Source organism: Meriones unguiculatus, chromosome 15 (assembly GCF_030254825.1).
Source record: "Meriones unguiculatus strain TT.TT164.6M chromosome 15, Bangor_MerUng_6.1, whole genome shotgun sequence".
NCBI lineage: Eukaryota > Metazoa > Chordata > Mammalia > Rodentia > Muridae > Meriones > Meriones unguiculatus.
This window is the reverse complement of record NC_083362.1, coordinates 1,022,163-1,049,055: the sequence shown is the minus strand read 5'-3', so window position 1 is coordinate 1,049,055 and position 26,893 is coordinate 1,022,163. Positions and strand designations below refer to the sequence as shown.

The 26,893-nt window shown below is 64.4% G+C and overlaps 1 protein-coding gene across 2 annotated transcripts; it reads right to left on the bottom strand.

The window, feature by feature from the left end:
* Window positions 1–22,970, bottom strand: Ephb4 (EPH receptor B4). 2 transcript variants are annotated; one of them, XM_060367909.1, is made up of 17 exons: window positions 22,780–22,970; window positions 19,641–19,711; window positions 18,850–19,137; window positions 15,262–15,658; window positions 11,781–11,936; window positions 10,575–10,907; window positions 9,442–9,566; window positions 8,102–8,267; window positions 6,794–6,896; window positions 6,423–6,487; window positions 6,221–6,334; window positions 5,437–5,684; window positions 3,776–3,991; window positions 2,932–3,081; window positions 1,770–1,966; window positions 1,535–1,690; window positions 1–884 (listed from the first exon to the last, which is right to left on the bottom strand). In XM_060367909.1, exons 1-17 carry the CDS (start codon window positions 22,829–22,831, stop codon window positions 755–757), a joined length of 2,967 nt encoding a protein of 988 aa, XP_060223892.1. In that variant the 5' UTR covers window positions 22,832–22,970; the 3' UTR covers window positions 1–754. The 2 variants fall into 2 exon arrangements, with proteins under 2 accessions (XP_060223892.1, XP_060223891.1); XM_060367908.1 differs by lacking the exon at window positions 22,780–22,970 and adding an exon at window positions 21,033–21,111.
* Between the last annotated feature and the right edge of the window lie 3,923 nt (window positions 22,971–26,893).

Sequence of the window (26,893 nt, the reverse complement as noted above, 5' to 3'; positions counted from 1 at the left end):
CGTGGTCCATTTATTTTATTTATACAAAAAGCTGCTTTTTAAATATAATTTATGGAACCCCGTCCAAGCACCGGCGTCTGCTCTGTGGCCCGCCACTGCCCTCCTGCCCTCCCTACGCACTGGGCCACCTGTGGACAGGGAAGGAGGGAGCTGCCTGGCGGCCGGTGACATTTCCAAGGCTCTGCTCCCCAATGCTTTCATGGGTCCCTGTTCCCAACAGCAGACAGTGGGACAGAGACCCTGCAACACAGACTCCGGACAAGGAGGGGAGGAGGACAGAAATAACAAAAATAGTCAAAACCCAGAGCCTTCAATATGAAGGCGGATGGGGGAGGGGCATGTACAGGGAAATGATTGCCTTTGGTGGCGACAGCGGCCAGCGGCCCGGGTCCCCACGGCCGCCCTGCCTCCCGGGCGGAGTCATCCACTCCCAGGTCCAGGCCGGTCGCCCTGCTCTTTGGTCTGTGGGCCGTGCCGCCGAGGTGGAGGGCGCCTGCGCGGAGCCTCTGGGAAGCCGGGGGACTAGCAGGCAGGGCTCTCTCTGCCCAGGCTCCAGGAAAGACTGGGTCTGGGTTCCCCGCCCGCCAGCCACAGGCCACGCTTTCGCAAATCCTGGGGCTCCAGGATTACCAAGTCCGACCCCCCTGTTCAAAGTGCAATCCAGCGGGGGGCTGGGATGGCGAGGGGGCACGCCTGTGTGTCCCCACCCAGCTCTGCCCCGGAAAAGGGGGCACCGCGCTCTGGGGCTGAGTCCTCAGAACTGCTGGGCGGGCCCTGCTGTCCCGCCGGGGGCCCCCGGCTTGGCTTGGGACTTCATGTGCTGCACGCTGGCCAGGATTTTCTTCTGGTGTCCCGCCAGGGTGACTCCAATCCGGAGAAGGTCCCTGTGGAGAGACGGCCAGCCAGTCAGGACACGCAGAGGAGGGCGGCGGGCGGACTCGGCCTCAGTGGAGGAGGAAGAGATTCGGCAAGGGCCACAGAGAAGGCTTGGGGCGTTAGTAAAGGGGCCCTCTGGCTAAGGAGGGTGTTAGGACCGGGGGACCCGCCTGGCCACTCATCGAATGGAGACGGTTCAGTGTTACGAGAGACAAGGCATCGGCACCTATCCCACGCCTGCCCCAGCCGGGCAACCTCCTGCCTCAGCCTCCCAGGGCTGGGAAGTCCAGTGGAGTCACCACAGCCCGGGCTTTCTACCTAAGAGGACAGCAAAGCTGCGGAGTGCAAAGGCCTTGGGAGGAAGGGAGAGGCGGGCGCTCCACACGCGGCAGCGAGGGAAAGGACCGGAACCCTTCAGCGTCAGCGCCAGGAAGCTGGGAGCGCTGCTTCGGGTGTTGACGGGCCGGGCAGGGCAGGGCAGGGCAGGGCAGGGCAGGGCAGGGCCGGGCAGGGCCGGGCCGGGCCGGGCCGGGCAGGGCAGGGCCGGGCAGGGCAGGGCAGGGCAGGGCCGGGCCGGGCCGGGCCGGGCCGGGCCGGGCAGGGCAGGGCAGGGCAGGGCCGGGCAGGGCAGGGCCGGGCAGGGCCGGCGGCCACGTACTCTGCAGAGAGCTGGCTGACCACCTCGAAGGAGCCGAAGCCGGCCGCGGCGAAGCTCTCCTCATATCGCCCCATCTTGATGGCCCGCAGCCACTCGCCCACGGAGCCGAAGGCCGAGTAGTGGGGCTGCCGCTGGTCCAGGAGGGGGTGCGAGGCCCTGGGGAGGGAGGGGCGGAGGGGGGGCTGAGCGCGCCCTCCACGGGGCCCTGGGGACCGAGGGACCGCCCGGTGCTCACCCGCCGCCGTGCTCGCGGGCCACGATCTTGAGGCTGGCGGGGTTGCGGATCATCCTGTCCAGGGCGCTGACCACCTGCGGGAAGCGCGGGCGCGCGTTGCGGTCCTTCTGCCAGCAGTCCAGCATGAGCTGGTGCAGCGCCGTGGGGCAGTCCGGCGGGGGCGGCAGCCGGTAGTCCTGCTCGATGGCGTTGATCACCTGCGGGGGGGGGCGACAGGGGGGGAGGGCGATGGGGAGGAGGAGAGGAGGGGAGGGGAGGAGGGGGACAAGGAGCTGGCTCAACCCTGTGCTGGCGCTGTGGGAGCCACGCCCACCCGGCCCCACAGCACCCCCCCACCGGTCAAGTCTGTGAGCTCCCAACGTCGCCCTCTGCCCACCCCTAAGCTAACACTGCTGCGTCCAGCTCTGTGTGTCCATGTGTCCGTGGGTGAGTTCATAGTGTGCGTGCATGTGGAGGCCAAAGGTCAACGTAGGAGCCTTCCTGCTCACCTTCCTGCAGACCTGTGTCACTTTTAAATGGCATTTACTTGTACACGTGTGTGTGTGTGTGTGTGTGTGTGTGTGTGTGTGTGCGCGCGCAGCACGTAGGCTGGGTCGAGCGCAGTCTGGAGGAGGCGGTGACGGACTTCCACTGCCGCCGGACGCTCAACTCGGGCCCTCCAGCAGCGCGTGCCACGGAGCGTGTGGGAGTGGCCCCGTGCTCGTGTGGAGGCGCCAGCAGCCTTGGGCGGAGGCGGGCCCTCCCTCCAGCCCGGGGCTCCCGTGTCCGCCCCCACGCGCTGGCGCCCTGCGCGCGCGCCCCGGCCACCCCACGAGGTCCTCCCGCTTGCACGCTTTCCCGAGTGGGTCTCCCCAGCCCCCACCTGTGCCTGGGCTGACTCACTGGCCACCCTGGCGCCCAGGAAGTCCCGGTGAGCGTGCCCCAGCAACGGGACTCGCGTGGGCACCACCGTGCCCCGCTGTGTGTGCGTGCTGGGGATGTGAGCTCCGTCCTCATGTCCACGCGGCAAAAGCTTTACTCCCTGAGTCACCGTGCCAACCCCGGGCTGCAAACACCACCTCCTCTCTGAGCCGCCCACTATCGCACACGCACACGCGTGGGGACCCCCCAGTCACTGCCGACAGAACTTCGGGACACCCTGGTGTGCCCCCTGCGCACGTACGTCCTGGTTGCTCATGTCCCAGTACGGCCTCTCCCCGAACGACATGACCTCCCACATGACGATCCCGTAGCTCCAGGCGTCGCTGGCCGACGTGAACTTCCGGAAGGCAATGGCCTCGGGGGCGGTCCACCGAATGGGGATCTTCCCTCCCTGCGGGCGGGGCGGGCAGAGGTGAGCCCGGGCACCGGACCCGACGGACCGACGGACAGTGCCCGGGGCGTCAGACGGACAGACAGCTGTCCATAACAGACTGGCATCTGGGAGACAGGCCTGTGGCGACACCTGAGCCGAGGTGGAGAGACCCTGCCTAAAAGTGGGTGCAAGGGGTGGCTGCTCCCGGCTCCTGCTGCCGCGGCTTTTGTTTCTGTTTTTTGAGACAAAGTTTCTCCGTGTAGCCCTGGCTGTCCTGGACTCACTCTAGACCAGGCTGGCCTCCAACTCACAGAGATCCTCCTGCCTCTGCCCCCTCCGGGTGCTGGGCTCTGTACAAACCTTACTCAGATGATCTTCATCACCCAATTTTAGCTCAGCCGTGGGGAGAAAAAGCCTTCCACACGGTCACCCCTTGCCCTCCCTCCGCCCACCTGTGCCATCGCACGTCAGCGGCCAATTCTGGCCCGCTCTGGCTTTCCCTCCCGGGCCAAAGACGCTGGCCAGCCTGCCTCCCCGCGCCCCTCTCCCCGCGCCCGGCCTCCCCGCGCCCCTCTCCCCCGCGCCCCTCTCCCCCGCGCCCCTCTCCCCGCGCCCCTCTCCCCGCGCCCGGCCTCCCCGCGCCCGGCCTCCCCGCGCCCCTCTCCCCTCTCCCCTCCCCCATCCCCCGCGCCCAGGAGCCGCCCAGGCTGACCAGGGAGCTGGTGTAGGTGGGGTCCGAGGAGTTCTCCTCCAGGAAGCGGGACAGGCCGAAGTCCGACACCTTGCACACCAGGTTGCTGTTGACCAGGATGTTGCGGGCGGCCAGGTCGCGGTGCACGTAGCTCATCTCGGCCAGGTAGCGCATGCCCGACGCGATGCCGCGGAGCATGCCCACCAGCTGGATGACCGTGAACTGCCCGTCGTTGAGCTGCGGGCACGGGGAGGCGCGCTCAGGGCGGGGCTCACCCGCTGCCCCGGGCCGCCACGCGTGTGCCGCGTTTTGCGTGTTATCTCGTGTGTGCCGTGCCTGGACTCTGTGTCATGTGTGCCGCGTCTCGAGTGTGCCCGTCTCTCCCGCTCCCCCGACACCCTGACACTTGCATCACACCTCATTCTTTGGGTTTCTGCCCCTGAGACAAAGCCTTGCTTACATCCCTGATGGCCCGGAACTTATGCAATCCTCCTGCATCAACCCCCACCTCTGGGACTACAGGCAGGAGCCACCATCCTCCTGGCCTTGATTTTAAAGGTGTTCGGCCACTCCCAGATTACAGAGAGAGGCCCCAGGGCCCAGCTGGTTGGCCTGGCCTGGAAATGGCCATGCTCCTGCCTCAACTTCCCAAGTTCTGGGGTTACAGGTGCAAGCCACCACAAATGATGTCAGCTAACATTTTAATCCGAGTCCTTAGATCTGAGGGACAGACTTGCGCCAGAGGCCAGTTATGAGTTCACTCTGGGGCTGGAGAGATGGCTCAGAGGTTAAGGGCACCAGTTGCTCTTCCAAAGGTCCTGAGTTCAATCCCCAGCACCCACATGGTGGCTCACAGATCTGGTGCCCTCTGCTGGCCTGCAGGCAGAACACTGTATACATAATAAGTATTTAAAAAAAAAAAGCCAGACGGAGTTCACTCTGAGAGGGTCAGTGGGAAAGCATTTCGGAGCAACTGTGGTTGCTGCAGAAAGATTACTGAGAAGTGGAAGGCCACAGAGCAAGGTGAGGTCTGGTGCCTAACCTCAGTGTTTTCACATTCCCCTCACAGCCACCCCAGCCAGAAAGACAAAACTAAGCTGATCCTATCTGTCCTCAACTAGGGTGCAGGGGAGCCACCCTCTGCAGCCCTGGAGGGAAGAACCAGCTGCATTCAGAAGCTGCATGCCTTTTTCTAATGTTGGCAACTGAACCTCAGACCTCAAAGCACTCTACCCTGAGCCACACCCAGCCCCTCACTGGGGGATTCTAGGCAGGTGACCACTGAGCCACACCCCAGCCCCTCACTGGGGGATTCTAGGCAGGAGCTGTAACCACTGAGCCACAGCCCAGCCCCTCACTGGGGGATTCTAGGCAGGGGCTCCACCACTGAGCCACAGCCCAGCCCCTCACTGGGGGACTCTAGGCAGGGGCTCTACCACTGAGCCACACCCCAGCCCCTCACTGGGGGACTCTAGGCAGGGGCTCTACCACTGAGCCACACCCCAGCCCCTCACTGGGGAATTCTAGGCAGGGGCTCTACCACTGAGCCACACCCAGCCCCTCACTGGGGGATTCTAGGCAGGTGACCACTGAGCCACACCCCAGCCCCTCACTGGGGGATTCTAGGCACGGGCTCTCCACTGAGCCACACTTGGGGCTTGTGTCGGTGCGGGGCGGCTCACCCGCAGGAAGGAGTCCAGGGCTCCGTTCTCCATGAACTCCGTGAGGATCATGACCGGCACGCTGTTGGTGACCACGCCCTCCAGGCGGATGATGTTGGGATGCTCGAACTGGCCCATGATGGAGGCCTCGCTCAGGAACTCGCGCCGCTGCCGCTCCGTGTAGCCGCCCTTCAGGGTCTTGATGGCCACACAGCCCTCCTTCTTCCCCGGCGCCTTCAGGCGGCCCCGGCACACCTCACCAAACTCCCCTGCAACCAGAACGGCAGGGCCAGTTGTCTTCCTGTCCTGACCCGTCTGTCTCACTCCCACCTCCCAGGCGTCGGCCTGTGTGAGCTGTATGCCTGTGACCCCGCAGCTGTGCGCCTGCGTGCGTGTGACTGGGACGTGCGGCGGGGATCCCTGTGTGTGAAGGTCACAGGACAGCGTTCTCTCCTCCCAGCATGATGGCTCGGTCATCAGCCTTGGCTGCAGCCGCCTCCCGTAGGCCCAGCCAGGCAACTAGCTCTGTGGGCGCCCTGCCTCCGCCTCCCCAGCGCTGGGCAGGGGACGTCCAGCCCCCACCTCGCTTCTGCAGAGGCCTCGAGTGGAAGCCAGAGCTCATCGCCCGGCTCGGCTGCAGGCCGCTGCGCCCCGAGAGCCCAGCTGCCCCCTCAGACCTGTGTACCCACCCCACCCCGCCCTGTGCGGCTCCTTTCGGCTTTTCCCGGGTGTCTGCTGACTGAACTCACGCTTGTGTGGCAGGCGCTCCCTGGGCCCCCTCACCGGCTCCTTGGCCCCCCCTCACCTGCTCCGATCACCTCTTCAATCTTGACATAGGACACGTCAATCTCTTTGGCAAACTCCCTCACCGCCTCATTGGGGTCTTCGTAAGTGAAGGGGTCGATGTACACCTTAGCGCCTGAGGAGTCACACGAGGCCCAGCCGGTAAGTCCTCTGGAGCGGGACGCCCAGCCGGCTGGCGCCCCTCCCCGCCTGTGCCCACATACCGTGCCCGATGAGGTACTGCCCGTGTTTGTCGGAGTACTCGGCCTCCCGCCCGCTGCTCTGCTTCCTGGAGCCGAGAGAAAGGAAGAAGGTAAACCAAGGCACACAGCCCTCCGGCCACGGGGAGGGATGAGTTGGGGTCTGGAGCAAGGCCGGCTGAGAACGCCAGGGGACCCAGGGCCGCCCGCGGGCCCGACCCCAAGGTCCCGCTCCCGGCAGGCTGGCTGTCAGTCACCTGTCAGGTGTCCACGTTACCACCCGGGACTCGCAAAATGGCGGTTTCGAAGAAGCCACGGGAAGACGTGGCTCGGGGTCACTGTGCTAAGGAGGGAAGGCGGAGCCCTGCCCCAGGGTGTGTGCTGGCCACCCTTACCTGAGGCAGAGGACAGCGATGACCACGACCACCAGGACCAGGACCACGCCCACCACCGCAGTGCCCGCAATCAGGGCGAGCTGCTCGCGCCAGCTCTCGCTCTCTGCGGGAAGAGGGTAAAGCTGAGCACCCGAGACGCCCTAACCCAGCCTCAGGCCGGCCAGGCTGCGGGCAGCAGCTCTCGGCCCATCCAGGACAGCGGGGAAGCCCAGGCTTTGAGCGGCGGGAGAGGCCGGGCACTTCTGCCCACTGCTGTGTGCACACGCGTGTGGAGGCGCGCACACAGGGCGTCCACGTGTGCTGGGCACCCACACTGGAGTCCCACGCCGGCCCGAGCGGCACTGTCAACCCGGTCATCTCCCCAACCAGTGGCAGAGATCTCACTGGGTGAGAGCTGAACAGCAGCCTGGGCCACAGCACCAGGCTCTGGGTCATCTGGGGCAACTTCACCAAACCCTTTCTCAAAGTCAAGGGAAGGCCAGGCGGTAGCGCAGCGGCACAGGGCTGGTCCAGCCTGCCGAAGGTCCCCGATTCCTTCAGCACAAAGGAAAATAAGACAAACGCGAGGGTCCACGCCCTGACCCGGCACTTCAGAGGCGGAGGCAGGAGGATCACCAAGTTAAAACCCAACCTGGGCCACACACCTGACCCTGCCTCTAGAAGAAAAAAGGGGGTGTGGTGGGGGAGAGCCCGGAGAGATGGCCAGGGACCGGCTCACTTCCCAGCATCCCGTGTGGGAAACTCAAACACTCCCCGCCCAGGGCCCGCAGCTCCCACTTCCGGCCTTCATGCGCAGGCCAGGCCGCATACACAGCCCACACACATGTGCAGGCAAAATACTCAGGCACCTAAAATAAAATCTTTAACGAACATAAAAGAGAAGAACAGGGATGGGAGAAAAGATTTAAAAAAGGAGGAAGAAAGCGGCCAAGCAGGGCGGTGCACTGCTGCAATCCCAGCGTTCAGGAGGCCGAGGCAGGAGGATCGAGCCAGCCTGGGCTACAGAGCGAGTCCAGGACAACCAGGGCCACACAGAGAGACCCTGTCTCGAAAAACAAAGAAAACAACACAACACGGGCTGCCTCACTCTTCCTCAGAGGATGGACGTTTTTCCTAATTTACCAGACCATCTGGAAAACCCTGCTGCTAAGGAGGAAGAGGCAGCGGCTTCCCAGCCGCGCCTGGATGTCGCGTCTCCATGTTGGATGCTGTCTTTGCCGGCCAGACCTTACAGGACTTTGAGGTACTGGGCCAAGCCCTGCCTGGCGGGGCAACCCTCTGGACCTCCCCCGGAAGCCGCACACTCACCATCCAGCTGAGTCTGGCTGTGATGCTCTTGGCCGAAGGGGCCATAGCCGGCCTCGGAGCGGGCGCGGACCTGCACCAGGTAGCTGCCTCCCCGCTTCAGCCCCCGGAGCTCAGCCCGGTTTTCTGAGGTCTTCAGGAACCGAACGCTGCTGGGACCCTCTGCGCCCTGTGGAGGAGGAGGAACGGCCGTGAGATACTCCTGCTCCACGGCTCTCTTCCCTCCCCGCGCCCTCTTCACCCCACCTCGTGGTATTCCTTCTGGCAGACTTACCGTTTTCTCTTTGGGGTGCTGGGACTCAGACCCCAGCCCCTCACATGCCAAGTAAGAACTCCACCACTGAGCCACACCCCAGCCCCTCACTGGGGGACTCTAGGCAGGTGACCACTGAGCCACACCCCAGCCCCTCACTGGGGGACTCTAGGCAGGTGACCACTGAGCCACACCCCAGCCCCTCACTGGGGGATTCTAGGCAGAGGCTCCACCACTGAGCCACACCCAGCCCCTCACTGGGGAATTCTAGGCAGGGGCTCTACCACTGAGCCACACTCCAGCCCCTCACTGGGGAGTCTAGGCAGGTGACCACTGAGCCACACCCAGCCCCTCACTGGGGAGTCTAGGCAGGGCTCTCCACTGAGCCACACCCAGCCCCTCACTGGGGAGTCTAGGCAGGGGCTCCACCACTGAGCCACACCCAGCCCCTCACTGGGGAGTCTAGGCAGGTGACCACTGAGCCACACCCAGCCCCTCACTGGGGGACTCTAGGCAGGGGCTCTACCACTGAGCCACACCCCAGCCCCTCACTGGGGAGTCTAGGCAGGTGACCACTGAGCCACACCCAGCCCCTCACTGGGGGATTCTAGGCAGGGGCTCTCCTCTGAGCCACACCCAGCCCCTCACTGGGGGATTCTAGGCAGGGGCTCCACCACTGAGCCACACCCCAGCCCCTCACTGGGGAGTCTAGGCAGGTGACCACTGAGCCACACCCAGCCCCTCACTGGGGGATTCTAAGCAGGGGCTCTACCACTGAGCCACATCCCAGCCCCTCACTGGGGAGTCTAGGCAGGGGCTCTACCACTGAGCCACACCCAGCCCCTCACTGGGGAGTCTAGGCAGGACTCTCCTCTGAACCACTCTGACAGCCCTTTACCGAAGTTCTGTGTGCCTGGTGGTATCACAACTATTTTAAGGGTAACAGGGGCTTAGAGAGGCCATGGCTGTGCAGTTAACAAAGAGTCAACCGAAACTGCAATGCTCACCAAAATGATGTCTCCAAAGCCAGGAACCCCAGCTCCGGCTCAGTGCCTACCAATCCCCCCCCCCCAAGAGAGCCTCCTCTCACCTTCTCATGATACCTGACTTCATAGTCCAGCACGGCCCCACCGGGTGCTCTGGGCACAGCCCAAGACAGGCTCAAGCTGCTGGGTGAGGAGCGAGTGACACGGATGTCCGACACCGCGGGGGGCACTGCAGGAGACAGCCAAGGCTTGGCTGCTGCGAGGCCGAGCAAGCACTTTCGCAGGTTCCCCCCCCCCCCCGGCAGCACCCTGCAACTGCGTTCCGGGGACCCACGCCCTCCTCTGGTCTCCCTGGACCCCCCCACACGTGGTTCACACGCACACACGCAGGCACACACACACACACAGCTTTGAAAGAGTAAGTCCCTCTGCGCACTCGGGATGCAGGTGAGCTGCTGTGCCGGAAGGCGGCCGAGGCCACACGGCAAGCTCCTGTCAAAAAGATCCGAGAAGATCCTGGGACCGTGAGGATCTGCCTGGTGGCCAGGCGTTCGGACCCCAGCACCCAGGGAGAGCCGGACGGCCCCTCACCCCTAATCCCTGAGCACAGGGCCAGAGGGACCCCAGAGAGCTGGCCAGCTACCAACCATTTCCAGCTGTGTGTGTCCCTGCCTTTGGCCTGTAAATCAAGGTGGGCGCTCTCAGCGACTGCCTGTCCGCCTGCCACCTTGCTCCCCGCGTGACCGTCCCAGCTCTCTCTCCTGAAACCAAGAGCCTCGAAGCAAATGCTTTTCTTTTGTAAGTCGCCGTGGCTACGGTCCCTTCACAGACATAGAAAAGTAACCAAGACACACGTTCTCTTTCTTTCAGCAGTAGCTGAGGCTGGCCTCGAACTCCTGGTCTTCCTGACTCCGGCTCCCAGATACCGGGACCAAAACCGTGGGAGCTCTTCTTTCCTTCTCCCTTCTTTCAGAATTTACGGTAGCGCGGTAACCGGACGGTAGGCTTCCTTACAGCACTCCCGTGTGAACACAGACACACCCTAACCCTCTCCTCTATCGCTTTTTAAATGCATTGTCTTCCGCCACGGGTCTCCTGTCCTCGCTGAGGATAACCTTGAACTTGTGATTTGCCCACTTCCCCTTCCCAAGTGTGGGTGTCTGTGGTGCTCAGATCTGACTAGGGTCCTCTGCGAGCTCAACACAGCCGTCACCAGCAGCTGACACCCCCCCCTTACCCTCACGGTCGGTGGTGACGTTGACGGGCTCAAAGGGAGCGGGCCCGGAGGCCAAGGCAGACACGCCGTTCAACGCGGACACCTCAAAGGCGTAGGTGACGTCAGGACGCAGCCCTCGGACGGCCACCCAGGGCTCCAGCAGGTCCCGAGGGCCGGGGTCAAAGGTCAGGTCGGCCCCGCAGGGCAGGCAGGAGCCGGCAGGACGGCACTCGCGACAGCGCACGGCGTAGGTGAGGTCGGCGCGGCCTCCGGACTCCAGGGGAGCACTCCACTCCAACCGCAGGGAGGAGCCGTTCAGGAGCGAAACCACGCTTCTGGGCGCCGAGGGTGGGGCTGCGGGGTCAGGGGGGACGCGGAGCTGGGGGGCGCCGGCCAGTGGGCTAGCCTCGGCAACGGCACACCCGCGGTCGCCTGGGGCAGGCTCACTGAGGGGCTGGCTACCCTGAGCTTGTCTGTGCCAGCTGTCCTGAGCGCCGGGGACCCAGCCCCGTGGGTGGAGCCATTCCCTGGGCAGGTTTGCTGGAGGGTGGGGGAGCGGGCGAGGCTGCACCCCCTTCTCCCGTTCCTGCCGCTGGACGGCTGTGACGGCGGCCGCCCGGCCTCCCCTCGGCCTCCCCACGCCCCCCCACGCCTCCCCGCAGCCTCCCCGCCTCCCCCCAGCCTCCCCACGTCCCCCCCGGCCTCCCCACGCCCCCCCCCGCCTCCCCCCGCCTCCCCCCGCCCCCCCCGCCTCCCCACGTCCCCCCGCCTCCCCCCGCCCCCCCCGCCTCCCCACGTTCCCCCCCCCCGGCCTCCCCACGCCCCCCACGCCCCCCCCGCCCCCCCGCCTCCCCCCAGCCTCCCCACGTCCCCCCGGCCTCCCCACGCCCCCCCCGCCTCCCCCCGCCTCCCCCCGCCCCCCCCGCCTCCCCACATCCCCCCGCCTCCCCCCGCCCCCCCCGCCTCCCCACGTCCCCCCCCCCGGCCTCCCCCCGCCCCCCCGGCCTCCCCACGCCCCCCCGCCTCCCCACGTCCCCCCCCCGGCTCCCCACGTCCCCCCGCCTCCCCACGCCCCCCCCCCCCGGCCTCCCCACGCCCCGCCCCGGCGACTGAGGCCGAAATGGACGGATTCTTCCCCCACGAGCTTGAGCGGGATTCCAGCAGAGGAAGAAAAGCTCGGGCAGGCCGGCGTGGGGTCCGCCCCCCACACTCCGCGGGGACACTTACCGGTGCAGGCCGCGCTCCGGGGGTCCGCCCTGGCGCGGTAGTAGCCGATCCGGCACAGGCAGACGGGGGAGCCCACGGTGTTGGAATGGCTGTTGGCCGGGCACGGCTGGCAGGCCTCGGCGCCTGTCTGGGCCTTGAAGGTGCCCTGGCCGCAGGCTGCCGGGAAGCAGAGGGCCGGCTCAGCGCTGGAGCGCGGGCAGCCCTTCCCGGGACCGAACGGTCCCTGGAACCCACGCGGTGCCTTGTCAGTACAGGGGCACCCAGCACTCCTCTGACCTCTCTCCCTCTCATGCGTGCACACACAGTGCACACACGTGCAGGCATACATACATACACACAAATTAAGTTTAAAAAATTAAAGCTTTGAAAAGAATCTCCCAACTGCAAAACAAGAACAAACCCGCGCTCCAGAGCTTAGGACCAGGGAGGCCTGCTGGGGGGGGGCGGCCAGAGCAGGGCCCCCGGCGCCCGGCACCACAGCATTCATGAGCCGCGCTGCACCCCGTGCCCCAGGCTGCCTCAGGCTTCCTGGAGCCGAGGGTGGCCTGAGCTGCTGTCTGCGCCTCCCGACAGAGGACGCGGTGTCCCCCGGCAGGCGCTCTGCCCCATCCCAGTCGGCGGAATAACGTGCTGCCAGATGGGCAGACTGCTGCCCAACGCGAGAGCCAACGCTGGCGTGGAAACACCGACAGCGCGAACGGCACCACACGGCCTTCTCCTTTACCAGAGCACAGGCCGAGGGAGCCCGGCACAGGCGGCACAGGCCGAGGGAGCCCGGCACAGGCCGAGGGAGCCCGGCACAGACGGCACAGGCTGAGGGAGCCCGGCACAGGCCGAGGGAGCCCGGCACAGACGGCACAGGCCGAGGGAGCCCGGCACAGGCTGAGGGAGCCCGGCACAGGCCGAGGGAGCCCGGCACAGGCCGAGGGCGCCCGGCACAGGCCGAGGGAGCCCGGCACAGGCTGAGGGCGCCCGGCAGTTTATCCCGTCTTCTAATTACAGCACTTGGAAGCCCAAGGCCAGAGAAACACAAGTGCAAGGCCAGCCCAGGCTACAGAGCAAGTATAGGGCCAGCCCGGGCTACAGAGCAAGTGCAAGGCCAGCCCGGGCTACAGAGCAAGTATGGGGCCAGCCCGGGCTACAGAGCAAGTGCAAGGCCAGCCCAGGCTACAGAGCAAGTATAGGGCCAGCCCGGGCTACAGAGCAAGTATAGGGCCAGCCCAGGCTACAGAGCAAGTGCAAGGCCAGCCCGGGCTACAGAGCAAGTATGGGGCCAGCCCGGGGTTCCTTAGTGAGATCCTGCTTCTCAGAAACACAAGTAAGGGGCTGGAGGGGGCTCAGGCCGAGAGCACAGTCTGCTCTTGCATGGAGTCCAGCCGCCGTGCGGAGGGCCTCAGTGCAGCCTGGATGAGCTGACGGCCGGCCTACCGTCACTACACACACTCACACACACACACAGGCAGACACGTACACACAGAGACACGTACACATACACACACACACACACACACTCTCTCTCTCTCTCTCTCTCTCTATTTAAGGGTGCACGCCTGTAATCCCAGCTCTCGGGAGGCAGAGGCAGGAGGACATCTGTGAGTTCGAGGCCAGCCTGGTCTACAGAGCGTGTCCAAGACAGCCAGGGCCACACAGAGAAAACATGTCTCAGAAAAACGAATGAATGAATGAATGAATGAATGAATGAATGAATTCTTTTACATTATAAAAACAAAGACGATACCCGTCAGTTGTGAGACACTCAGGAGGCTAAAGCAGAAGTCACAGCTGGAGGCGGCCTGGGCTACTCAGGAAGACCCTACCTCAGGACAGAGACGGAGACGAATCCCCCAGAGCAAACAGCAGGGGGCGCCACGACGCCTCGGGCCTCTGGGACGAGTCCTGAGCAGAGGCCCAGTGTTAGCCCTGCACGCCCAGCTCGGGTGTGTAAAGTCCCGTGTTTCGGATGGTATGTGAAACCTCTGATCCCGATCCAAACCGGGGACGGGGCCAGCATTCCCGCAGTGACGGCTGGCCAGTTTAGGTGGACGTTTGTGAAAATGAAGTCATTCACGGGAAGGCAAGCCAGCTCAAGCCTGGCCACCGGGTCTAACCACTGACCTCCCGCAAGCTGACCTGTGACACCAGCCACACCCTACCAAACACAAACGAGGCAAAGCTCTAAACAGAACAATACAAGCCAGTGAGGACGCCAACAAGAAGACCAGGCCTTGACACCAGCTGCGTTATAAAAATAATACAGAACTGCAAAACCAAACCAAACCACCCCACCAAAACACCACCCAAACCACACACCCTCACCAAAACACCCAAAACCAAACACCCTCACCAAAACCCACCAAAACCAAACACCCTCACCAAAACCCACCAAAACCAAACACCCTCACCCAAAACCCACCCAAACCAAACACTCTCACCCAAAACCCACCCAAACTGAACCACCCCACCAAAACACCACCCAAACCAAACACCCTCACCAAAACACCCGAAACCAAACACCCTCACCAAAACCCAACACCCTCACCCAAAACCCAACACCCTCACCCAAAACCCACCCAAACCAAACCACCCCACCAAAACACCACCCAAACCAAACACCCTCACCAAAACAACCGAAACCAAACACCCTCACCAAAAAACACCAAAATCAAACCACCCTCACCAAAAACCACCAAAATCAAACCACCCTCATCAAAAAAACCACCAAAGGAAGTCTGTCAGCTGGCAGAGCACCTGCTTAGCAAGGACTGAGTTCAAATCCCCAGTGCTGAAGGAAAAACAAGCTGAACCCCACAGACAGAGCAAAGTCAGTGGATGAGGAAACGCGCAGCGGGCAGAGCGCAGACCAAACGTCCTTTCTGGCCCCCAAAGGAGTCCTGGCTGCAGCTGCTCCGGCACAGGCCGACCTTCCCAGACGGGTCAGCACCTCAGGAGCTCGGCTCGCTGCCTGAGCTGCAGAAGCAGGATGCTGCGCACGTCAGAGACTGGATACAGACGCCCATGAGTGTGTGTGTGTATGTGTGTGTATGAGTGTAATATGTGAGTGTGTGTGTAAGAGTGTCTGTGTGCATGTGAGAGTGTGTGAGTGTGTGTGTGTAAGAGTGTGTGAGTGTGTGTGTGTAAGAGTGTGTGTGTGTGTGTGTGTAAGAGTGTGTGAGTGTGTGTGTGAGTGTGTAAGAGTGTGTCTGTGTGCATGTGAGAGCATGTGAGTGTGCCCCACCAGCTTGGATGAAGAGAGAATGGGCTCTCGCAAGTTGGCCTCTGGCGCCTACCACCAACCAATCAACCAACCAATCTGTCAATCACTCAATCAATCGATGGATCAGCCAAACAATCAACAGAGTTAATGCAATCCTAAATTCTAGTACAGCGATCCCCTGCCCCTGCCTCCCCAGGGCTGGATCACAGGTGCCTGGCAGGGGGCGGGGCTCCAGCCCGCCCGCCCGCCCGAGAGGCCCACGCTCACCTCTGCACACTTTGTTGCCCTCGGCGGCCTCGAACCCGGGCGCGCAGCGGCAGCCGCTGACCTGCTGCTCCGCCCACTGGCCGTCCTCGCGGCAGTACAGGCTGGGGCTGGGGCCGGCTGCGGCCACGGCGTTGGCCACGCAGCTTCCCGCCACGGGCACCACGAGCTCGCGGGGCACGGTCTCGGGGAAGGAGGTGAGGTTGGTGACCAGCCGGGGACACTTCTTGAAGAAGAGGTGCAGCGACAGCAGCGCCATGCAGGCGCCCTGGTCCTGGAAGGCCAGGTAGAAGCCAGCCTTGCTGAGCGGGCCCAGGCGCAGCGTCTTGATGTTGACCTTGCCGGTCGCCTCCGCGCCGGGCCGCTTCCGGGTCAGGTGCTCCGCAGCCACCGTGTCCACCTGCCGGAGAAGCGGGTTCGCCACCACTGCCCAGGGCAGCCCTGCGGGGACCTCAGCTCCCCGTCCAGAACCTTCGTCTACCTTCCAGTGTGTGCTGTGTGTATTTACACACATATTCCTGTGCATGTGAGTATGCACACAAACACACAGAAATACACACATATGCACACTACATACCTGTACACACACATACGTATCCACTAGAGGACATACGTGTATGTACGGATCTGCATGTGTATGTTTACACACACACACACACACACACACACACACACACACGTCTCTTGTAGTCCAAAGTCCAAGCCGGTCTCAAACTTACACAGACAAGGTTTTCTTGAGACAGGGTCTCTCTGTGTAGCCCTGGCTGCCCTGGACTCGCTCTGCAGACCAGGCTGGCCTGGAACTCACAGATCCTTCTGCCTCCGGAGCCGGGGAGGCAGCACACGCTACCATCCACGCCACACCTGGCGCCCAGGGCGCTGTGGCGGCCACGCCAGCGCTCCTGCTCCCGCTGCCCGGCCCCGGCCCGCTCTCCCGCTGCCCGGCCCGCTCGGCCCGCTCTCCCGCTGCCCGGCCCGCTGGGCCCGCTCTCCCGCTGCCCGGCCCCGGCCCGCTGAGCCCGCTCTCCCGCTGCCCGGCCCGCTGGGCCCGCTCTCCCGCTGCCGGCCCCGGCCCGCTGAGCCCGCTCTCCCGCTGCCCGGCCCCGGCCCGCTCTCCCGCTGCCCGGCCCGCTGGGCCCGCTCTCCCGCTGCCCGGCCCGCTGAGCCCGCTCTCCCGCTGCCCGGCCCCGGCCCGCTCTCCCGCTGCCCGGCCCCGGCCCGCTGAGCCCGCTCTCCCGCTGCCCGGCCCCGGCCCGCTCTCCCGCTGCCCGGCCCCGGCCCGCTCTCCCGCTGCCCGGCCCCGGCCCGCTCTCCCGCTGCCCGGCCCCGGCCCGCTGAGCCCGCTCTCCCGCTGCCCGGCCCCGGCCCGCTCTCCCGCTGCCCGGCCCCGGCCCGCTGAGCCCGCTCTCCCGCTGCCCGGCCCGCTGGGCCCGCTCTCCCGCTGCCCGGCCCGCTGGGCCCGCTCTCCCGCTGCCCGGCCCGCTGGGCCCGCTCTCCCGCTGCCGGCCCCGGCCCGCTGAGCCCGCTCTCCCGCTCTCCCCGCTGCCCGGCCCCGGCCCGCTCTCCCGCTGTCGGCCCGCTGAGCTGAGCCACGGGCAGGGCGGCCGCCGGCTCTGGGCACACTGGGCCACTGCCGGAGTCTCAGCTCCAATGCTGGCCTCCCGCGGGGAATCGGCAGCTAACTGTGGGTGAAGACGTGTGAACACGCATCTTTCAGAGGTGGGGATGTAGCGGAACTGACTCAGCAGGCGGCCCTAACACACGTGTGACCCTAACACACACGTGTGCCCCGGCTCTGAGGAGGAGCGGGAACTCATGGTCATCCTTGGCCACTTTAGAGAATCTGAAGTCAGCCCGAGCTCTATGGGAGACCCCGTCTCAAAAGGCACAGTGCCGGGCACGGTGGCACGCCTGTGATCCCAGCACTCAGGGAGGCAGAGGCAGGGGGATCTCTGTGAGTTCGAGGCCAGCCTGGTCTACAGAGCGAGTCCAGGACAGCCAGGGCTACCCAGAGAGACCCTGTCTAGAAAAACAACAACAACAAAAACAAACAGGAGCTAGAGAGATGGGCAGAGGATAGGGGTTCGAGTCCTAGCACCTGCACAGCGGCTCACAACTCTCTGTACCTCCACTTCCAGGAGATATGAGGCCCTCTTCTGGCCTCTGCGGACACCGGGCATACATGCAGGCAAACACTTAGACCCAGAAAATAAAACAAGCATTAAAAAAAAATCTTTAAAAAATAAAACAAAATAAAAACCTGGACATGGCGGTCCATGCCTTTGATCCAGGGTTCAGGAAGGTAGGCAGATCTCTGAGTTCAAGGCTAGCCTGATCTAGGGAGTGAAACTATCTCAAAAAAGACAGGTGGGGGGAGGGGGAGATTTTAAAAAAGCAAAAAGGAGGAAGAAAAGGAAAAGAACACCAGGAAGGCTGGAGAGGACTCCGCGTTGGGAGCACGCCCTGCCCTTACGGAGGATGGGGTCCATTCCCCGCACCCATGGGGGCTGGCAGCATCTCTAGCTCCGGAGGAGGATTCCATCCCCTCTTCTGTCCTCAGGCACGAGGCACACATTAACACATAAATACGTGCAGGCGAAACATCCACAAGTGTACAATCACTAACCAACGTAATAAAACATTTTAAAACCAACAGCAACAGAAGCCAGGGCTGGTGGGATGAAAGATACATAATAATAGATAAATACACAGATGATAAATGACAGATGATAGATACACAGATAGACGATAGATGAGAATGATGATAGATAGACGATACATAGATGATAGATACATAGATGATAGATATACAGATAGATGATAGATACATAGGTGATAGATACATGGATAGATGATACATAATAACAGATAATACATAGATGATAGATAAGTGACAGATGATAGATACACAGATAGACAATAGATGAGATAGATGACAGATATATAGATAGATGATAGATAGATGATAAATAGATACCTAGATAGATGATAGATACATAGATGGACAGACGGATGGATACACAGATATTAGATACATGGATGAATTGACAGACGGATGAGGGATAGAGAGACGAATGGATGGACAGATGGACGGATAGGTGACAGATCCATAGATGGATGGATGGATGGACAGGTAGATGGATGGACAGATGGACAGATGGACAGATAGATAAGGCAGTCATGCATAGCGGCCCACACCTTTAATTCCAGAGCTTGGGAGGCAGAGGCCAGTGGATCTCTGCGAGTTCAAAGGCCGCCTGGTCACACAGTGCGTTGCAGGACAGCTACGCAGGAAGACTGTCTCAAAAAGCAGCCACCAGCGAACAAGAGAATGAGCTAAAAAGGCAGCCAAGAGCCAAGCACCACGGTCCTCGCTTGCAAGCCCTGCACGCAGGAAGTGGAGGCCAGAGCATGGGGAGTACGAGGCCAGCCCCGGTGTGAGGCCAGCCTGGGCTACAGCGAGCCTGTCTCAACACCAAACGGAGCAGTCAAGGCCGCCCCCCCCCTCCCCTCCCAGACTGAGACGCCTCCAGCCGCGGGCGCGACGTCCGGCCAGGCCCCGAACATCCCGGCCAGGCCCCGAGCCGTCACCTTGATGTAGGGGTTCTCCATCCACGCGGGCGTGTGGGCCGTGGCGGTGTCAGCCTCGCTCTCGTAATAGAAGACGGTGAAGGTCTCCTTGCACGAGCGGCCGGCCCTGGGCAGGGACAGGCACTCCATCATGGTGAACCGCAGCGTGGCGTACACGTGGACGGCCCCGCGCCGCGGCACCCAGCCCGTGCGCAGCCAGTGCGCCTGGCCGCCGGGGCGCCTCAGGTCGCACACCTCGTAGGTGCGGACGCTGTGCTGCTCCTCGTCCAGGCCGCTCAGCTCCTCCCACTGCAAAGAGCGCGCGCCAGTCAGGGCCCCGGTGCCGGTCAGGGCCTCCCTCAGTCAGGGCCTCCGTCAGTCAGGGCCTCCGTCAGTCAGGGCCCCGGTTGCCGGTCAGGGCCCCCGTCAGTCAGGGCCCCCGTCAGTCAGGGCCCCCGTCAGTCAGGGCCCCCGTCAGTCAGGGCCTCCGTCAGTCAGGGCCTCCGTCAGTCAGGGCCCCGGTGCCGGTCAGGGCCCCCGTCAGTCAGGGCCCCCGTCAGTCAGGGCCCCCGTCAGTCAGGGCCCCCGTCAGTCAGGGCCCCCGTCAGTCAGGGCCCCCGTCAGTCAGGGCCCCGGTGCCGGTCAGGGCCCCCGCCAGTCAGGGCCTCCGTCAGTCAGGGCCTCCGTCAGTCAGGGCCTCCGTCAGTCAGGGCCTCCCTCAGTCAGGGCCTCCCTCAGTCAGGGCCTCGGCCAGTCAGGGGCTCGGCCAGTCAGGGGCTCTGCGCAGGGGGAGGGGAGCACCCAGCGCTTACCTGGCCCTCGGCCTGGGGGTAGGTCACCCACTTCAGGTCGGCAGTCTCCAGCTTCGTGTTCAGCAGGGTCTCTAAGACAGAGAGACAAGTCAGCCTTGGGGTGAGGGAGGGAGGTGGCCACAGCCTGCCGGAAGGGGGGATGGTGCCCGCGGTCCCGAGGCTCCTCCTGGGACCCCAGGGTGGAGGGACGGCCGGCTCCTACAAGCACGCGACACCACAGAACTCTTCTCCGCCCTCTTCGCCGCCCACGGGAAGAAAACCACATTTATGTAGCAGTGACACACGCCCGTGATCCCAGCACGGAGGTAGAGGCAGGAGGATCTCTGAGTTCAGGGCCAGCCTGGTCTACAGAGTGAGTCCAGGACAACAGGGCTACACAGAGAAACCCTGTCCAGAGACAAAGAGAATCACATTTTCGTGGATGCCACGTGTGCATGTGTGCCTGTATGTGTGTGTGTGTGTATGTGAGAGAGAGAGAGAGAGAGGTGATGAGAATCAAAAGCAGGTTGTCAGGCTTGAAGGGATCACTCTCTGATGAACCACCTCACCGCTCACTGCCCTTAGATTCCTAACTCCACCATCAGCCACCGGTAGGCACTGGACAGCTTCTAGACTTCCCCCAGGAGCTGTGCCAGGGGTCAGGGCAGCCCATGCCGGGAGTTAAAGTCCACGACTCAGGGAGCCCGAAGAAGGTAGCTCTTAGGTCAACCGCAGCACGTGCCAGAGCTGTGGCTCAGGAGCTGTGCTTGCTGAGGCGCTCAGGCTCTGGGGTCACCCCAGATTCACAGAAAAAGAAGGGGAAGAAGAAAGGAAGAAAGGAGGGAGGGAAGGAAGGAGGGAAGAATGGGAGGGAAGGAGGGAAGAGGGGGGAAGGAGGAAAGGAAGAAGGGAAGAAAGGAGGGAAGGAAGGAAGAAAGGAGGGAAGAAAGGAAGGAAGAAAGGAAGGAGGGAAGAAAGGAGGGAGGGAGGCAAGGAAGAAAGGAAGAAGGGAAGGATAGGAGGGAAGGAAAGAAGGAAAGAAAGAGGGAAAGAAGGAAGGAGGGAGGGAGGGAAGGAAGGAAAAGGAAAGAATTGCTGGGCAGGTGGAGACAGAAGATCAAGAGTTCAAGACCAGGTTCCACTACATAGCTCTTGTGCCCAGTGCGAATCACAGGAGATCTGTCTAGAATCAAGAGGCAGGCCAGCCACATCCTGGCCTGGCCCGGGCAGGGGCCGCTGGTACAGGCTGAGGCTCCCTGCCGGCCGCCCGGGCTCCACAGTCCCCTTCCTAAGTGCCAAAATTGGCTCCCTCCCAGCTCCGTTCCTCTCTGCAGCCCCCACCCCCTTTCCACAGCAGACGCTCCCTCAAGGTGGTGCCCTCAGCCCGCGGCAGGGCCTCCCGCTCGCTGTCACCTGAGGAGGAAGTTCTGGAAGCCGGGACCCTTGGGTTCCCGCCGTGGGGCGGGCCCTCACGCATCTGGAGTTGGTTAGGGAGGAGGGTTTAGGGCGTGAGGTGGCCTGTGAGCACACCTGGCCCTGATCTTTGGGGGAAGGGGATTAGAAGTGCTGAGGCCTCGGGGGCGGGGCGGGACCAGGGAATCCCCAGCCCGGGGCAGGCGAGCGTCCAGCGTCCCGGTGGAGAGGGGCCTCCAGGGAGCGAGCACCTGGGACGGGTCCCGCCTCCCCGCGGGGCTCGCGCACAGCTCCCCGCCGTGCCCTGGGGGCAGGAACCCCAGCGGCTGGGGCCAGCCCTGGGCCCCTCCCGGTGGTGGAGGCAGAGCGCACCGGGACAGGATGCCGGGGTTCTGGGAAGGGGGTGGACAGAGGCCGGTCTCCACCCTCCATTGTTCGCGCCTGGAAAGTTTTCCTGTCTGCAGCTCCCGCGCTGTCTGCGCCCCAGGCTGCTCTCCAGCCTGCAGGGCCCGGACCAGCCCCTCGGCCCGGCTCGGCCTCAGCTCCCTCAGGCCGGACCCACCCTCGCTCCATCCTTCCCCCGCCGCTCGGCTCCGTTTCCTGGTTCCCGGACAGTCTCCCGGCTCACACCTTGTTTGGGGCCACGTGGCCCCGGTGGACGAACATTCTGAGGGTTCAGTCTTTCGTTTGTGCCGAGTGGGGCAGCAGGCCCTCACGCTCGCGCCGGAGGCGCAAACTACGATTAACGCACACGCACCAGGCTGGGGGGGGACCCCAGGTGACACAGGTGGGCAGGCGCCTCCCTCACCACTTCACCTCCTCCCTCAGCCCTCCCCGCCCTCACTCTGCGGCCAGAGCAGCGGCGTCCGCACACCCGACCCCTCAGTCCAGCCCCCACGCCTCCCCCTACACTGCTTTGATTCCGGGCGGCGCGGGGGACTGTGGAGGAGCCAGGTTTATTGAAAAGAGATTAGGGAGGGGGGGTTACCGGTCCCGGGCAGCCCCAAGAGGGGCAGAGGGGCTCGCGGATCTCCGAGAGGCGTTTGGAGAGGAATACAGGAAAGAGAGGGAAAAAAAACCCGAAACCCGAGGCGGGCCGGGCGGCCAGCTGGGGTGAATTAGGGCCCAGGCAGCTTTTGCGGGGCTGCACGGCTGGAAAAAGCCACAGGCGGGGGAAGCCGGGGCGCAAACACCATCTAAAGAGCGGGGCACCTGGAGAGAGGCCAGCAGCCCGGCCGCGGGGCTGGGGAGCGCGGGGTGCAGGGGCGCAGGGGACTGCTGGGGGGCGGGTGTTGGGGTGCTGGGTGGCGGGTGCTGGGGCGCAGGGGTGCAGGGTGGTGTTGGGGCGCAAGGGCGGGTGCAGGGGCGCAGAGGAGTGCTGGGGGGCGGGTGTTGGGGCGCATGAGCGGGTGTTGGGGCGCAGGGGGTGCAGGGGCGGGTGTTAGGGCGCAGGGGGTGCTGGAGCGCAGGGGCGGCGGGTGCAGGGGCGCAGGGGTGGGTCTGGCGAGCGGGGTCGTCCGCGGCCTGGTCTGCCCGGCGCCGGCAGGGAACTTCGGGAACTTCTCCCGGAGTTGGCCGGGGCGGGGCGGACGGAAAGTTGGGGGAGTTTGGGAGCTGGGCGCGCGGGAGGGCCGGCGGGACCGGGCGGGCGGAGGAGGACGTCCCGGCCGAGCGGCCGCCCTCTCCCTCCCGAACAAAAGAAGCCCCGCTCGCGCCCGCCCCCCGCCCGGCGCCCGCGGACACTCACCCTCCAGGGCGGCGGCGACGGACGCCCAGCACAGCAGCGCGCGGAGCTCCATGGCGCCGGCCGCGCGGGGGCCCGGCCCCCCCCGGGTCCGGCCCTGCCCGGGGCGCGCGGGGAGGCCGGCCCGGAGGGGGGACGCGCTGGGGCGGCCGGGGCCGGGCGGGCGGAGCCGGGGACCCCGCGGGGCTGCCCTCCCTCGCTCGCTCCGCGGGTGGACGGTGGCCGCGGCGCCGCGGGGCTGAGTGCCGGGCGGGCGGGAGGGCGAGGGCGGCGCGGGGCCCCGGAGGAGGCGCGGGGCCCGGGGGCGGGGACGGGCGCGGGGGGCGGGGCGGAGGGAGGGAGGGTCCCGCCTCGGCGTCGGCCCCCCGCGCCCCGCGCGCTCCGCCCGGGCTCGCCGGGAGGGGCGGGGAGGGCCGGGGCCGCTGATTGGCTGTCGCTCATGAATAATTCATGAGGGGCGGGCCCGAGCGGAGGCAGCCGAGAAGTTGGGGAAAGTTTGCAGCGGGGGAGGGGCAGCGCGCCCGAGGCCCCGCGCGTCCCGAGCGGCGGCCCGGGCGCACACGCAGCCGCCGGGGAGCGCTGGCGGAGGAGCGCGGCCCGCGCTGGGCGTGCCCCGGCCGCCTGACTCCTCACCCGGTCCCCTCGCTCCTTTTTCCTCCAGGGGGCACGCCCCCGCCGCCTGCGGCCTCCCGGGTGGGCGCCGCCCGCGGCCCCTTCCTGAGGTTGCTTCCTGCTCCGGGGGTGACGGGGTCGGGTGACGGGGACTAGGGTGACTGGGTGGCCCCAGGATGACGGGGGGCTGGGGTGACGGGAGTCGGGGAGTCGGGGCGACGGGGGTCGGGGCGACGGGGGTCGGGGTGATGGGGGGCCCCGAGATGACGGGGTGCTGGGGTGACGGGAGTCGGGGTGATGGGGGGCCCCGAGATGACGGGGGGCTAGGGTGATGGGGTTGGGGTGACGGGGTTGGGGTGACGGGAGTCGGGGTGATGAGGGGTTGTGGTGATGGGGACTGGTGTGACGGGGGTCTGGGTGATGGGGACTGGTGTGACGGGGGCTGGGATGACGGGGACTGAGGGGCCCCAGGATGACGGGGGGCTGGTGTGACGGGGGTCGGGGTGATGGGGCCTGGGGTGACGGGATCGGGGTGATGGGGACTAGGGTGACAGGGACTGGGGGGCCCCTGGATGACGGGGGGCTGGGATGATGGGGACTGGGGGTGACGGGGACTAGGGTGACTGGGTGGCCCCAGAGTGACGGGAATCGGGGTGACGGGGACTGGAGTGACTGGGGGGTCCACGGATGACAGGGAGCTGGGGAGACGGGGTCGGGGTGATGGGGGCTGGGGTGATGGGGGCTGGGGTGACATGGGCTGGGGTGATGGGGGGCTGGGGTGATGGGAGTCGGGGTGATAGGGGCTGGGGTGACGGGGACTGGGGTGACTGGGGGGCCCGGATGACAGGAACCCCGGGATGACGGGGTGGGGGAGCTGGAGCCATCCTCTGGTTCTTCCCCCCCTCACAGCCATGGGTTCGAGGGGGCGCCCGGGAAAGACAGCTCCTGCGCGTCAGGCTCCGCGGTGGGCATTTGGGGGTGGCCTCTGCTCCGCGTCCTCATGGGGTCACTAATCTGGGGTGCGGAGTGCGGGGTGTGCTCCCGCCCCGCCCTTCCCCGCCGCTCAGGCTGGGTGCGGGGTCACGGGGTCAGCGGGGCAGGAAGCAGCCGTCGTGGCCGGAGCCAGGCTGACCCCGGCGGGATCCGGCGTCCGCTCCGCCCCTCGGCTCCTGTCCACCCTCACCCTTCCCGGGTACAGGACCGGCGACCCCGCAGGGTGCAGAGACGAGGGAGCAGGCCGCCTGCAGGGAAGGCGCTGCATGCGGGGGAGAGCGGGAGCCTCCCGGCCCAGCCCGGGTTCGAGCCCCAGCTCTGCCCAGATGCAGCACGCTGCGTGCCTGGAGTCCCACGACCTGGGAGGGAAGCTGGGGGCACATTTCACACCAGACTGCTGTGCAGCCCCAACGCGCGCGCGCGCACACACACACACACACACACACACACACACACACACTGGAGAAAGTCCTGTGATTTCCCTTTTCCTTGCCATCTCCGCCCTGCCTGTCAGGAAGCTCGTCCGTTTGTCTCGTGTGAGGTCACTCCTTCCACTCTGTGCAGCAGAGCCACTGTGCGGCCCAGCCCGTCCCGAGTGCCTGCTGCAGGCGACACCTCACCCTCTCCCCCCCCCAACACCTGTGCAGCAGCCAACCCCAGCCACTCAGGAAGGTGAGTGTGACCTTGAACTCGGATCGCTGGCCAGGGCGATCTATGAGGTGCTCGGGATGGAGGACGCCTCGCTTCCCGCAGGCTGGCGAGCACTGTGCCCCGAGCCCAGCCCCAGCCAGGAGTCCCCTACATACCAGGCAGTTTGAGCGGAGCCTCACGGAGACGGGCTTTCCCTGCGTGGAACCCGAGCGGGGAGGTGACGCCTGCGGGCCCTGTGCTCGGGAGCAGAGATGGCATTGCTGTGAGTTCAGTAGTGAGTTCCTGGACAGCCAGGGCCACACAGAGCCCCCCGTCTCAGACACATGACACAGGCAGGTCAGCTGTGACGTCGCTGGCTGGAGTTGTGAGGCTCAGAGACGCTTGTTTCTGAGCCGGGCTGCCCTTGAACTCACGATCTCCTGTCTCCCCCACACACACACACTGGGCTCCCCTCCCTCCCACCATGGGTGTGCGGCCTGGCGTCGATGAGTCCCTGCCTCCCAGGTGCCACGCTGTGAGCCCACACCCGCAGAGTGCGCCTCCCTGGAAGAGCAGGGCACACAGTGCCCGCACAGACGCAGCTTGGTGGCCACTGCTCACAACCGCCCGTAACTCCAGATCTGACGCCCGCTCCCGGCCCTCTCAGCACCTGCACTCACGTGTGCGCACGTAAAACAAAAATAAAAACTGAGGTAGAGATCGTCTGCAGGGGTGGAGTGACCGAGAAGAGGTGGAGAGCGCTGCCTGCTCTTCCAGAGGCCTGAGTTCAATCCCAGGCACCCACAGGGAGGCTCTATAGTGAGATCTGGCGCCCTCTGCTGTCGAGCAGGTGTACATGCAGCCAGAACACTGTATACATAATAAATACACAGATCTTCAACCCGCAGTCATCTGCGGGGCAGGAGGGCTGGCGGCGTCTAAGAGCACCGGCTTCTACGCTCACTTCCCAGCCCCCACACGGTGGCTCACAGCTATCGCTAACTCCAGTCCCAGGGGGTCTGATGCCCTCTACCGGCACTATGGGGAATTGCACACAGTACACAGACATAAAGACACCACTTCCTTTTTTGTTTGTGGTTTTCTTTTCTTTATTTACTTATTATTTTATGCAGTGGTCTGCCTGTACGTGTACCTGAACACCAGAAGGCGGCACCAGATCTCATCATAGATGGTGGTAAGCCACCATGTGGTTGCTGGGAACTGAACTCAGGACCTTTGGAAGAACAGACAGTGCTCTTAACTGCCATCTCTCCATCCCCTTTTTGTGGTTTTTCAAGCCAGGGTTTCTCTGTGTAGCCCTGGCTGTCCAGGACTCACTCTGTAGCTCGGGCTGGCCTTGAATTCACAGATCTGCCTGCCTCTGCCTCCCAATGCTAGGATTAATGATGTGACCACACCTAAATAAAAATACATCTTTTAAAAATGGCAGTTGGTGATTTCCCAATGTACAGAAACCTCAAGAAGCATGTGACATCGGCCCCTCCTGTCCTGCCCTAGGCGAACTTTCTGCAGCTCAACATCTAGAAAGTCACAGAAACTTCTGGAATCAGAAAAGACCTTAAATCAGCAGTGGGAGAGCCTCCACGAAGCCAGAGAGGAGCAACCGGCTGATAGGACTGCCCATGCCTTCTTGAGACAGAGATGGCGTCACTGAGGCGGTGGGGGTGGGGGAGAAGGTCTGGGAGGGAGGGGGGGAGGAGGAGGTGGGCAGCAGCTCTGGGGGGGGGGGGGAGTCTGGGGAGGAGGTGGGGAGGAGATCTGGGGGAGGAGGTAGGGAGGAGGTCTGGGGGGAGGAGGGGGGTTGGTACCTCCACAGCCATTTTCCTGAAAGCGAAGAAGCAACTTCAGGTGGGGCCCGCAC